Source organism: Mus musculus, chromosome 7 (assembly GCF_000001635.26).
Source record: "Mus musculus strain C57BL/6J chromosome 7, GRCm38.p6 C57BL/6J".
In the NCBI taxonomy this organism is placed as follows: domain Eukaryota; kingdom Metazoa; phylum Chordata; class Mammalia; order Rodentia; family Muridae; genus Mus; species Mus musculus.
The window spans coordinates 131326375-131340112 of record NC_000073.6 but is presented as its reverse complement, the minus strand read 5'-3'; the positions used below and the strand labels follow the sequence as shown (position 1 = coordinate 131340112).

General features: G+C 43.9%; 2 protein-coding genes across 3 annotated transcripts in view; one reads left to right on the top strand and one right to left on the bottom strand.

The window, feature by feature from the left end:
* Window positions 1-3396: 3396 nt before the first annotated feature.
* On the bottom strand, window positions 3397-5491 carry Fam24a (family with sequence similarity 24, member A). Its single transcript, NM_183272.2, has 3 exons — window positions 5464-5491; window positions 4489-4613; window positions 3397-3614 (listed from the first exon to the last, which is right to left on the bottom strand). Exons 2-3 carry the CDS (start codon window positions 4602-4604, stop codon window positions 3434-3436), a joined length of 297 nt encoding a protein of 98 aa, NP_899095.1. The 5' UTR covers window positions 4605-4613; window positions 5464-5491; the 3' UTR covers window positions 3397-3433.
* A 3187-nt stretch (window positions 5492-8678) lies between these two features.
* Window positions 8679-13738, top strand: part of Fam24b (family with sequence similarity 24 member B) — a 5505-nt gene continuing 445 nt past the window's right edge. Inside the window, exons 1-3 of one of the 2 annotated variants that reach the window (XM_006508181.2) lie at window positions 8679-8757; window positions 8879-9005; window positions 12786-12921. In XM_006508181.2, coding sequence (XP_006508244.2) covers window positions 8755-8757; window positions 8879-9005; window positions 12786-12921 — 266 coding nt within the window. In that variant the 5' untranslated portion in view covers window positions 8679-8754. Of the gene's footprint in view, window positions 8758-8878; window positions 9006-10613; window positions 10676-10813; window positions 10898-12785; window positions 12922-13738 lie in introns of those variants that run through there. The other variant, NM_027037.2, reaches the window with a different exon arrangement.

Below are 13738 nucleotides of genomic sequence, written 5' to 3'. Positions count from 1 at the left end.
TTGGTCCCAGACCAGATCTGGAAGCATTCCTACCAGGAGCCACTAATAAACATTCCATTAAACTGGAAGCTCAGACTTCCCCCTGGGCTTCTGATGCCCTTAAGCCAAGGCTAGGAAAGAAATGACAGTGTTAGGAGGGGTGACTGATCCAGATTACCAAGGGGGCATTGGATTCTTCTTCACAATTGAGATAAAAACGATGTTTGGAGCCACGAGAGGTCTTGAGGGTCTCTCTTGGTTACTACCATGTGTTATGGTTAAAGCTAATGGGAAACTACAACAGTCTAATCCAGGTAGGATGACAAAGGGCACGGACCCTTCAGCAATGAAGGTAACGGGTCATTCTGAGAAAAGAGCCAAGACCTGCTGAGGTGCTTGCTTGAAGGTGGAGGAAATACAGAATGGGTAATAGAGGAAGATACTTAAAAATACCAGCTAAGGCCACATGATCAGTTGCACAAGTGGCTTATAATTGGCATTATGATGCTCTCCACCATCCTGAAGCAGCTGCCCTGACTGAAAGATAGAATGGCCTTTTGAAGACACAGTTCCAGTGCTAATTAGGTGGCCGCAGCCTGGGACACTGGGGCTGGGTTCTCTAGAAAGCAGTGTATGCTTTAAATCAGTGTTCAGTGTAAGGTACAGTTTCTCCCATAGCCAGGATCTATACTTTGTTAAGAATGTGTTTGTACAATTATTTTTCTTTCCTCAATGTGTATGTAATATCAATTAAGAGGATATCAGGTTAAAATATTTAAGTTTGAGAGACTAAAAATATCCCTCAATGGACCTTGCCACCTATTCTCAAGCTTACGTATTTGCAGTTGCATGAGGGATAGTTATATCATGTTAGGTGTAATTATGAAGTGGCTAAATATATAAGGCGTTTGTGATTGTACATGGGGTAGTTAAATCAGGTAAGGTATAATTATGGCCTGGTTATTCTCATTTGGGATTTAAGGATGACATAAGAAGATATAATTGTGTGTCAAGTTGATAAGGAGGGGACTTAAGATGTCTGTTCTTGGTTGTCGACTTGACTACACCTGAAGTTGACTAACACCCAAGCAGCTGGCTACACCTAAGAGGAATTTCTTCTTTAATCATTTGAAGTGGGAAGACCTACTTTTAATCTGGGCACACTATCTGGTAGCAGCATATATAAAGGATACTTCCTCATAGCCTGCCTGCTCTCAATCTTGCCGGCAAGTCCATTCCTTCAATGGCATTAGAGCTTCTTCTTTGGGATTCTGGTGTGTACTGAAGACCAGCTGAGACATCCAGCCTCATGGACTGAGCAATTACTGGATTCTTGGAGCTTCCGTTGGTAGACAGCCATTGTTAGACTAGTTGGACTGTATTCATTCTATAAGTTCTATTCCTTTAGCTAATACAGCAACTCTATCCTTGTTTAGTCTGGCCTGTTAGGGCCTGTGCATCCCAGAGCAGTGGGCCTCCCCTTCATTCTTAACACCCTGTGATGGTTAGTACTGGTTGTCAGCAGGGTCTAGAATCATTTAGAAGAGAACCTTTGGGGGAGGAGAAAGCAAGCTGGGCAGCAGCCTTCCTCTCCCTCGCTTCCTGACTAAGGGCACTGTGTTGCCAGCTGTCTCCTGCTCCTGCCACCGGATTATCCCAGAGCACTGTACCCTAAACCTGTGAAGGCAGAACAAACTTCCTTCCTGTTTTACTATCAGGAATTGGTCTCGGCACTGAGAAAAGTAACCATTTTGGACTTGAATTTGGCAACGTGGTAACAGATTTGTCAAACTGATCCTGGGAATTTAGACTCACCAAACCTTCAAGTGTTTTATTTCCTGTTACTATATACTTACTGGTAAGAATTTTTTAAATGGTACTCTTTTTAATATTTAATAAATAGAACTTAGAAAATACCTGTTTTCAGTAATAAAGTTTGGGCTAAGTAAATTATGATACATCCATAAAAATTCTCATATTGCTGATAAAAATATTTTTTTGAGGGCTAAAACATGGCTCACTAGTTAGGAGATCTTACTACACTTCTAGATGGCTGAAGTTTGGTTTCTAGCACCCGTGACAGGTAGCTCCCAACTGTAACTCCAGCTCTAAGAGAGCCACCAACCCTCTTCCTGCCTCTGAGCACTTCTCAGAGATGAAGAAACCTTGAAATTCTTGATTCTAAGTAGGATGTCTCAGTCAATTCCCTCCCCTCACATGTGACTTAGGGAAGCCTACAGAAAAGGGGGTGGGAATGCTGTAAAAGCCAGAGTAAACAGTACCTTCTATGTCGGCACACATACAAACTCACAGGGATGGTGGCAGACAAAGGGCCTACGTAGGCTTGGGGTTTCAGCATTTAAGTGCAAATGGACACAAGCCCACATTCCTGACTGAGCAGCTCTCTCCAGTTGATAACGACTTGCAAATAAAAAATTAGTATTCTCTAATGGGGTCTCACTGTGTATACAAGCCATTCTTCAGGCCGGGCCCTGGGCCCCAAAGTAGACGGCCAGCACAAAATGAGCTCAGTGGTGCTTTTGGAGGGCATTTTTTTTTTTTTTTTGCTCTCACAATGCGTTGTCCGAGGTTTCTTTCTTCTTTTTCTTACACTGCAGGACTTTGCTTATACATTATGCTTCCTGCTCTGAAATAAGTCGGGGATTTCCATGTAGCCAGTGTGTGTCTGTCTGTATGTGCTGCTTGTGCATACTCTGTGTCTCTGTCTTTCTTTTCATCTGTCTTATTCAAGTTTCTTTATCATTTTATCACTTTTTCTTTTTTCTTTAGGTGCCCGTTTGTTTTCTAATGTAGGAGAGCAAGAAAGGATGTGGACTTGGGTGGGTGGGGAGGTGGGGAGGATCCGTGAGGAGTTGGAGGAAATGGAACTAAAATTGGAATGGATTGTATGAAAAAAAAAAAATCCGTCTTCAGTTAAAGTAAAGCTTTAAGTACAGTACAGTAAAAAGAAAAGAAAAAGAAAAAGGGAGGAAGAAAACAGGAGCAGCGTGGAACAAATCCAGGCAGAACTTAGCATGGAAAACGTCATCTCACTTAGAGGCATGCGCTTTCTCTTTGGGCACAGGAAGTTTCAGTCTTAAACCTAACCTTAAAAAACTTTTTAAATTATTTTAGAAATTTAGCAAAATGATATCCCATCCTTAAAACTGCCTATATGCCCTCTTTGCTTACATTGCAACATAGCATTACAGGCTAGTTGCCTCAAATCTCAGAATGAGTAAAAAATTTAGAATAAAGGACATTCATAACCATTACCATCACCAATTAAAGTTACAGGAGTAATTTGATTATTATGTGCTTATATAAAGTACATAAATACCATATTAGATAGTAAATAAGAGTATAAACATTACAGAAATTGACTTGAAAAATAAAACATTCTACTAAGAAGGAAATACTGTTTGTGAAGATTTTTGTGTCCACCATTGCCATGTCAGAGTCCCTCATTTGTGACACAATAGCAAGGTGGCAGGGAGCCAACATCCTTATAGATGCTACAGTCGTCACAACACGGGAGGTTACGACAAGTCTCAGCAATAATGGGCTTGGCCCGGATGATCTTCTCATTGGGGTCCTTGCATGGATCAATACAGCATTCAGGCTCCTTTGCGAGTCTTAAGAAAAGACACAAAACAAGCTTAGAATTTCCCTTCTCAGTGAGCTTCTTACAATTATGAGGGCTTTGTGAGAAAGGCCAGGGTTGGAGCCCATCATACATGTGACACCAGCCCTGGGTTAAAGCTCTCTGCTCCTTTCCCATCTTTTCTTCTCCTACAATTGCTATGCATGTGAAACCCAGATTCCATCACAAGTAAAGAGAGTGAACTGTGCCCCAGGGGCTCCTGCAGGCCCAGGAGGTGTGGGGATGATAGAGAAGGCACAGCAGTTGGCTGGGCTCAGCTCTGGCCCCTACAATCTAAGTCCCTCTTAAGGGACATCATGACAGCCAGTTTTTCTCATACTTAAAACTTCTCTCCCAAACTTCAAACCATCGCTTGTCTGACCTACATCCCTGTCAGCTGTCCTCCATGGACTTTATTCTCTTGCCCCACGTCACTTTCCCCAAAGTCACTGGCACTGTGGGAACATGAGAGCTCCCCAGTGAGTGGAGAAGAGCTCACTATGGCCAAGCTCTGTGTGAATAGGAGACAGCTCATCCCCAGGGCATCCTCTGGCTTCTCCAGTCCACAGTGCTGAGGTAGAAAGGATGCCCAGCCAGGGCCCTGAGAAGTAGCTGAAGGTTCACTCCGTGTCTAAATGACAGCCAAGTGATGCTGGCACCCATGCTGTCCAGGTTGAGAGCAGTCAACTTAGGAGCTCACAGCCCCAAGCTAGGAGGAGAACCCTCAAACTTGTGTGCCCACCTGCCTTCACTCTCAAACCTGACAGTGGCTCTTGAATTCCCCCGACAAGTGGCCAATGCAATAAGAAGTGACCCTGTTCCAGCAGAGGGCCCCAGTGTTGTCCCCTCTGACTCCCAAGACTCACTTCAGGGCCTTGGATATTTTCTGGTAAAGACAGAACACAAGCGTTATCAGCATGATTGCAGCAATCAGCAGAGTGCTAGCGATGCCGATCATAACCTTCGTCCTCAAGTCGAACATCTTTCACACCTGCCAAAGAAGTCCAGACAGCTGGAGTGGCTTCAGTCCCAAAGAGCCACCTAGCCACCTCCCTCCCCAACTTTCTTCAGTGAAGATGACTTACGGAACCCTGCAGGCGGGCCCACGCTGACCTCAAGTGAGTAAGAGGGTTTACTTGTGGTTAAGAAGGGACTTGAATGTAAAATCTATTTATTAGGCAGCGAGAGGCCCTTGTAGAACAACCAAGCCTGCACTGGGACCCCCAGCCCCAGCCCTCACCCCCACACAAGCCTTCTGAAGTGTGCATACAGTGACTCAAGTACATTGGGTTCGACCGTTATGGTCTTCAAAATGTTATTGAGCAAAACTGCTTAGAATGTACAAATCTATTCTGAAAGTAGTGCTTTTAATGAGGGGTGAGGGGAACCCAGAAAACAGACAGACAAATCCTGTGTCAGGATTTAAAAGATTCTGAATGCTTCCAGCCAAACCCCTTGGCAAAGGCTAGCACAAACCACGACCCAGCTTTCTCAGGAGTCTCTTAGGGTGCAGCCTGTCTTCTAGCAGGCTGAGTTTCTCCCTATTAATCCTCCCACAGCATCATCTTTCTCTTAGTCTAACATCTGAAGCTGGGGACCAGCAAGCCCAGAAAGGACAGGAAACAATCTGACTACAAACATACTTATCAAAGTCATCTGTCCAGCATTAAGGATAATTATTTAAACACACACACACACACACACACACACACACACACACACACACACACACACCACCTCAAAATAAAACAACAAAAAAGCCGGTTTTGGAATAGGGTGTTTCAGAAACTTTGAGTTTCTCAAACCTGTGACTTGAGAAAGAAGGATCTAAGCTGACATACCTGTTAGGTCACTTAAGATACAGGATCTAAGCTGACATACCTGTTAGGTCACTTAAGATGCAGGCTGATGTACCTCTCTGTTGGAGGTCTGAGGGCTGCCAGGGCTGCCAGAATGTCACAGCCCCGAACCAGCCTGTGTGACATCAACCCACAGCCCCACCTCAGAATTCCAAATTCCATGTCTAAGCACATTTCTTGTTCCAAGAACTATAAATACTATTTGGGATCATTTAAAGTCTACCGTTTGAGAGTCTGCTAATCAAAAGCTAGTTGCCTTTCGATTATTTAAAAAGGCAGTGGCGGATCAAGGTTTTTAAACATCCTTACATTTAAAGCCATTCGTGATTGGCAGTGTTTCAACTGAACAGTGAAACAACATGAAGCTGTTGACTATTAAGATTCAAGCACACATTCAGTGACACCGGTAGAGGCTCACCCTTCATGGTTGAACAGCTACAAAGTCAGAGAGGAAACCTATTTTAGGCAAATTTGTATTGTATGATTTTTTTTTCTTGTCTTATTTTTTTAAGCTCCATTTATTAATTTCTTTCTTTACTTACTTTTTACTTACTAATTTTAATCGAAGGTGACCTCAGAGAAAGTCCCATACCCCCTACTAGGATACTTACCTCTGAGGCTTTGTTCAGATGCAGATTTCTTCTCAGGAACAGATTATTTCTCTGATGAGAAAGTTCCTTTTTCAGAGGGTTCACGTTACCTGAGCCAAGTTTTGAGTCTGATGTTACACTTGTCACCTAGACATTGACACCCAATTACACATCTCAGCTGGAAGGAAAAGATATATGTGGTTAAGAGAATTCTCTCTCTCTCTCTCTCCCTCTCTCTCTCTCTCTCTGTGTGTGTATGTATGTGTTTTTCTCTCTGTGTATAATTTTAAAGTTATGCATATAACCTAAAATAATCTAAAACCATATCTGAGACTCAAGGCAGTCTTGTAATTGTAAACTCTAAACAATAACCTCTAACATACAATAGCAGGGAGTATACATCTTTCCCACTTTCAGACTGGATATCCAAGAGTTCAAAACTTTTCCCCTAGCCCCAGGAAATATGATAATGACTATCTGGGACTCTTACTGTTGCTGCCTCTTGGGAGGGTTTCTGCTGCTGGTAAACTGGCTTGCTGTTCATCTGTCTGCGTGGGTTAGGGGGTGGCTGTCTGTCCTGACTTTAGTTCTATAGCATTCTTCTATAGAATTGCTGATTTTCTGTTCGTTCAGCTTCTTGTTGTGAGCATGGGAATGACGCAAGCTCTTCACACAATTGGAACAAACGGAAAGCCCTGGATTGATTTCTTTCTTTCCTCTGGATACCCACAGATAGCCCATCTTCCAGTTCATACCCACAGATAGCCCATCTTCCAGTTCATACCCACAGATAGCCCATCTTCCAGTTCATACCCGCAGATAGCCCATCATCTTCCAGTTCATGGATTCTTTCTTCTGCCTGCTCACATTCACTGTTAAATTATGCTTAATGTTATTTATTATAGTTTCCAACTCTATAATTTTTCCTGACTCTTCATTATAGTTTCCTTTTTTTAAATAAATATTCTTTATAGTAACACATTTTCTCTTAATTTTTTAGACATGGCTTTCTTTGAACATAATTTTAAAATAGCCAAATTAAATCTTTGTCAAAATACAGTCAAAATCTTACGTGGCCTTTTCAAATAGCATTTTGATTGATTGTTCTATTTTTTTTTTGTAGACCTTACTTCTCAATGATTTATAGTCATTTTTGAAAACTAGATTATTTGTTTGTTTACTTTTTATTTTGTTTTTTTTTTGTTTTTATTTTTTTAATCAAGACAAGACTTCTTAGTGTAACCCTGGCTATCCTGGAATTTACTCTGGAACTCACTCTGTAGAGCAGTTTGAGGCTGGCCTCACACTGCCTCTGCCTCCCCAGTACTGGGACTGAAAGCATGTACACCATCTCCCAGCCTGAGAAGCAGATATTTTAAATGGTACAACGTGGGGTCTTTGAAGATCAGGGTCTTCTGTCTCCCCAGGACTCTTGTGCCTGTTGGAGTTATGTGGTATCTTTAGTGACTTTCCCCAGCTGACTCTCTGTGTCCTTTGTCGTATGTGGACACTGATTTGCCTAGAGGTGGTTAGTAGACAAAGATTTCTTTAAATTTCTGGAACAAGAACAACAAAATCTCCCAGTCTTTGCTGAGGGGCTCAGGGTGCCCCTGGACCATGTCTGCAGCAACGAGCCAAACAGCTGAGAACCAAATCTCAGCCCCCACTTCACTGGGAAGAGCCTCCAGCATCCTCCAGATGGAGTACTTTAGCTAGTTCATACTTTCTAGGTGTGTTTATAATCCTCCTTAGGCACACAGCTTTATACATGTGCATGGTCTTTGGACTCCTAGGACTATGTCAGAGCTATCCAAGATCCATATCATTTAGGAACCAAGGTCTCAGGTTCAAAGGGAACTCCTTCCCCCCAAATTTCAAAAGGCAGACAGACAGACAAGTGACAATGTGTGCAGCCTATTAGCACACCACAGCACACGCTGGTCTCAGGGATCCCTCATTGTCACAAGTACCTGTTATACATTTCGAAGTTCATGCTAGCATCCTAGCTCTTCTCACCTCCTCCCCTACCCTCAACTCCCCCAGTCATGGGCTCCCCTTCTCCCAGCTATTCCTCCTTATAACCCTGCTAATTCATATATGCTCTCTCTGTCTTCTGCTCTCTTTCCCTCCTCTTCCTCTTTTTGCCATCCCATGCCCTACCTCTGTTCCCCTTTCTCTCTCTGCTCTGCTGTTTCTCTTATGAGCAGGTCTAGTCTGCTGGCCAAGCTCAGTCTACTCTCTCTGCCCTGAACTCTCCTAGATACTCCTGCTTGTTATCTCTCTCACCTACAATAAAAAACTTTGCCCTTATCACATCATGAAGTGTTCATGTCGTCAGTTTACACTCTAGGGATAATTGTTGTGCTTAGCTTTCAGTCTTATTTTTAACACCAAGCCAGAGTCATCTGAGAGAAGGAACATCCAGTTGAGAAATGCCTCCATCAAATTGACCTGTAGGCATGTTTGTAGGGGGAGGGGCATAGTCTTGATTGATGATTGATCTGAGAGTTCCCATCACACTGTGGACTGTGCCACCTCTGGGCAGGTGGCCTTGAGTCTTATAAAAAGCAAGCTCAGGGAGCCATGGGGAGCAAGCCAGTAAGCCGTGTTCTTCCATGGCCTCTGCTTTGGTTCCTGCCTCCATGTTCAGTTCTGCCTTGAGTTCCTTCCTCAGTATCCCTTGATGGTGAGTTATAACCTGTAATCTAAGTAAATACTTTTCTCCTTTGAGTTGCTTTTAGTCAGTGTTTTGTCACAGCAAAAGAAAAGGAAACCAGGACAGTGACCAAGGTTTTTGTTTTTCTCAGGCTTGCAGTACCAAGCATGGACTCTCTTGTGGAGTGGACCTCAACTCCAATCAGAAAGCAGTTGGTTACCTCCCTCCCTGTAACAGTCATGTCACTATTGCTCTAGTGGGTACATGGTGCCTGGCAGGTTAGTATTATCGTATTCAGGGTTCTTTGATCTCTTTTCTACCCCAGAGGCCTGCAAAGCACCTTCAGGTACTTGTAAGCTAGCCAGCAGTGGAGGGGGAAAATACTCCTGTCAGTTCCAACTTGGTTTCTCCATGTTCTGAAAACAAAACCTGTGGCATCTTTGGATGTAGAGTCTTACCATCCAGTTATGGTGTCCAACCAACAGTCTGTTTCTTTGGCTGAATATTCCATGCATGGCATTGAGATTTTTCATTTGATAAGCTATGTTTTCTGGGAGGAGCATTATCTACCCATGCTGCAGATCTGTTTCAACTTTTTTATTTCCTTAAAATCTTACATACTTAATATTTTAGATTTATTTATTTTATCATGTGTTAGTGTTTTGCTTGCATATTCGCATGTGTAGCACGTGGAGTCCTAATGTCCAGGGAGGTTAAAAGAGGGCATAGGTTCCCTTGGGACTAGAGTTATAGATGGCTGTGAGCTGCCATGTGGGTGCTGGGAGTAGAACCTGGGTCCTCTGCAAAAGCAACAAGTGCTCTTAACTCTCTAAGCCCTCCAGAATCACACTTTTTAAAATCACCCACACAGTGGGTCTCCATAACAACTTGGATGCAGCTTTTTTCACTAACCCCCCCATCCTCTCCTCTCCTCTCCTCTCCCTCCTTTACCTGCCCTGCCTTTAACCCACAGTACCCTTCCCCCTGTTTTAATATCACGTGTTCTACCATTGCTCCCCCTCTATTAGGCTGCTTCTTTCCTCTCTCCTGGGCCCTTTCTGGCTATGTGAACATATATACTTGAAGTTAAACACACAGATCTAAATATTTTAAGCTAGGATCCAGATATGAGAGAGAAATGCAGTTTATCTTCCTGGGCCTAGGTTATATCACCAGTATAACATTTTCCAGTTCCTCTTGTTCTCTTGCACTTCCTATCACCTTCCTTTGCAGTTGAGTGCTATTGCGCATGTGCTGCACTGCACTTTTATCTTTCCATCATCAGTGGATGCATAGCTAAGCTGATGCCATTCGCCAGCTCTTGTGAATGTGGCATTTCTTATGCCTGGAAAGGCTGACATAGTCACTGATATTCTTGGCTCCCTTAGGTTTCTCCCAGAGCAGCAAGGAATAACCTGTTGCATTGGCCTTTCTGGTTTGGAATACCTTGAGGGCAGAGAAATACGATTAAAGCAGGTGTCTTATATGTATCAGCATTGTGGAATCTTTTCATCTTAACCATAAAGTATGATATGATGCCAATAGGTTTATGATTGAGTTCTCTTACATGACCCCATATTTGTGTAGCTAAAATACAGAGTCTAGCCAGTCTTCTATTAATGGCTTTTTAGAGAAATGAACGTTCTAAGACATTGGCTTCTTCACCTTATGTCTCTCTCTCTTTTTTTTAAAACTCCAATTTTACTTTCGATTAACAGTCAAATTCTAAATTTCTCCAGAGGCTAAAAGGGAGAATTAGGAATTGCACTTGTTCCCATGTGTTTGGGCAAGTTGTGATGAGCTTTTAGATGAGCATGGAACGGAATTCAGAACTCTGTGAAAGAACGCTGAGATCTAGAGAGTTGATGTCACACAGCATGTGCCTCAGACTAGGGGAGACATAAGAGCTAACAATGGCTATCCATTCCAGCAGGCCGCCCTTCTGAAAGTAAGCTCTTCAAACTTAGACCTTAGTAATTACAATTTTCCTTCTGTCTTGAGTAACATTTTTAATTCTTTAAAATTTTAATGTATGTCACATATGAATACAATGTATCTTGATCATGTCTACCCTTCTGCCTTTCAGCTCTCATACCCAGAAAGCCTCCTGACATCTCTTTTCTACTCTCATGCCATCTTTTTTTAAATTTTTTATAACCTACTGAGTCCAGTAAGTACTGTCTATATGCACATAGGTGTGATGCCATTCACCATGGCATGGGGCAAGCTCATGGTGGCCATATCTCCCCCAAAATTGAGTCTTCTTTTCCCAGAACCCCCCCCCCCCCAGTAGCTGCTGTCTAGGTGTGGGGCTTCAGGAGGCCCTACTCTGTATATGCTGAAATTTTAACTGGCTTGATCTTGTATAGGTTATCACAGCTGCTATGAAACCATGGCCACAAGACAACATTACACAGTGCTCTTCATGCCACATCCTCTGGCTCTTAGAGTCTTTCTTTCCCCCTTTTCACAATGCATCCTGAGCCTTAGTGTTGGGGGATATAAAGTTGATAATATGTGTCCCATCTATGCCTTAGCACTCACGGTCACTTATTCTTAGCACTTTAACAGTTATGAGTGTGGGCATTAACTACTGCCCACTGCGAAGAGAACCTACCCTGGCCAAAGTGGAGACCAGCATTGACCTATGGGTATAAATATAAACATGAAAAGGCAGTTTGACATGACCACTTATCAAAATTAGAGTATGGGTTCCCTCCTAATGCCTAGACCTCCTCAACCAAGGTCTTTGACCAGGTTTACCAGACATGGATCCCCTCTTGTGGAGCAGGCCTCAAATCCAGTCAGAAAGTAACTGGTTACCCCCACCCCACACACCAAACAGTAATGCCTCCATTGCCTCATACATAATAGCCTGGCAGGTGAGTGTTGTAGTACACAGGGCCCAGCATTGAGTATGACCTCTGATCTGTCTGTCTGTCTGTCTCTCTCTCTGTCTGTCTCTCTCTCTGTCTGTCTCTCTGTCTGTCTCTGTCTGTCTGTCTGTCTGTCTGTCTGTCTGTCTGTCTCTGTCTGTCTCTCTCTGTCTCTCTCTCTCTCTCCCTATGAGGTCTGTACAACACATTCAGGCCCCAAGAGAGCTAGTCATCAGGAGAAAGTTTCCTGATCATTTTGAAATTGATTTCTCTGCTGTGCAACCAGAGTGTGCTGTCTTCAGCAAGAAGGCCTTATCATCTAACTATGATTGATAACAAAAGGTTTTGGGGTTTTCTGGGACCTCCCTCCTCAGTAACCCTAGGGAGTTAACCCATGCTTGACTTAGGTTTATTCTGTTCATTTAATTGATGTCTAATTGTATTTTTTAAAAGTGTTGGCTTTCCCCCAGCAATGAATCGGAAAGCAAGTGGATTTCCGTGACTAGAACATCTCCCCACCGCCTGCCACCCTCATCACTTTTCCTCTGAGAGTGTCAGAGAGTTAAGTTTCAAGAAATTGATTATTCCAAATGAGAAATGTTGAAGATTTAGGTCTTAAAAGAAAACAACAGCTTTCAACACTTGAGTTCCCATCCCCACCCCCACCCCCACTGCCCATAGCAAACTGCATTTACAAAATGGATTTTCAGGTTCTCAGACTGTTGGAGTTCTGTCTTAGAAGTGGTCATTCTTGAACAAGACCTCTGAGGCTCACACTCCGGGGGCAGAAGGTTGTGACTCTGAATGTGAGCATAATTCAGGAGGTCCAGGCATGTGTGCAGCAATCAGCTACTAGTTCCAGGGTAGGCCCATTTTATTATTGAGTGTCTGTTAATTTCTGCCTGCTTGGCCTTCCTCTGCCTGTCCTCCTATCTTCAGAATGTCCCTTGGCTCTCATGCCTCTGGATTTTACATCTCAATCCCCTTTTATGCGGAAAACTTTCCTTCTAACCTACCTTGGGCCAGGTAAGACCTCTCTGGAAAGAGTTCATCTGATTGCTGGGCAAGTGTGTGTGTGTGTTTGAGGTTCATTTCCCCCTCACTGAAGGAAGTGTGAGGAGGCTGCTGTGGGTGTGTAGGAGGGACACCTCATTCACGGCTCGTCTGCACTTCTCTGCCCAGGGATGTATAAGCCTTTTGACCTCCGGACAATAATCACGATCATCATTGGTTGCGGGATCCTGACAGCCATGTTTCTACTGATAGGACTTGTGCTTTGTCTTTACTCCAAAATATCCAAGGCTCTGAAGTCCCCTGGGTAAGAATGAACAATACCTTCCTCTAATGGGGCACTGGGGCCCTCTGCTGGAGCTGGGTCACCTCTTACTGAAGTAGCCACTTGTAGGGGGAAGTCAAGAGCCACTGTCAGGTTTGAGAGAGAAGGCAGGTGGGCACACAAGTTTGAGGGTTCTCCTTCCAGCTTGGGGCTGTGAGCTCCTAAGTTGACTGCTCTCAACCTGGACAGCATGGGCGCCAGCATCACTTTGCTGTCATTTAGACACGGAGTGAACCTTCAGCTACTTCTCAGGGCCCTGGCTGGGCATCCTTTCTACCTCAGCACTGTGGACTGGAGAAGCCAGAGGATGCCCTGGGGATGAGCTGTCTCCTATTCACACAGAGCTTGGCCATAGTGAGCTCTTCTCCACTCACTGGGGAGCTCTCATGTTCCCACAGTGCCAGTGACTTTGGGGAAAGTGACATGGGGCAAGAGAATAAAGTGGAGGACAGCTGACAGGGATGTAGGTCAGACAAGCGATGGTTTGAAGTTTGGGAGAGAAGCTTTAAGTATGAGAAAAACTGGCTGTCATGATGTCCCTTAAGAGGGACTTAGATTGTAGGGGCCAGAGCTGAGCCCAGCCAACTGCTGTGCCTTCTCTATTATCCTCCTGGGCCTGCAGGAGCCCCTGGGGCACAGTCACTCTCTTTACTTGTGATGGAATCTGGGTTTCACATGCATAGCAATTGTAGGAGAGGAAAAGATGGGAAAGGAGCAGAGAGCTTTAACCCAGGGCTGGTGTCACATGTATGATGGGTTCCAACCCTGGCCTTTCTCACAAAGCCCTCATAATTGTAAG

Coding starts and splice junctions, on each gene's coding strand:
- Fam24a (NM_183272.2), bottom strand. CDS start 4,604: ATGTTCGACTTGAGGACGAAGGTTATGATCGGCATCGCTAGCACTCTG. Junction 3,615..4,488: donor AAAATATCCAAGGCCCTGAA/GTGAGTCTTGGG, acceptor TCTTTTCTTAAG/ACTCGCAAAGGAGCCTGAAT.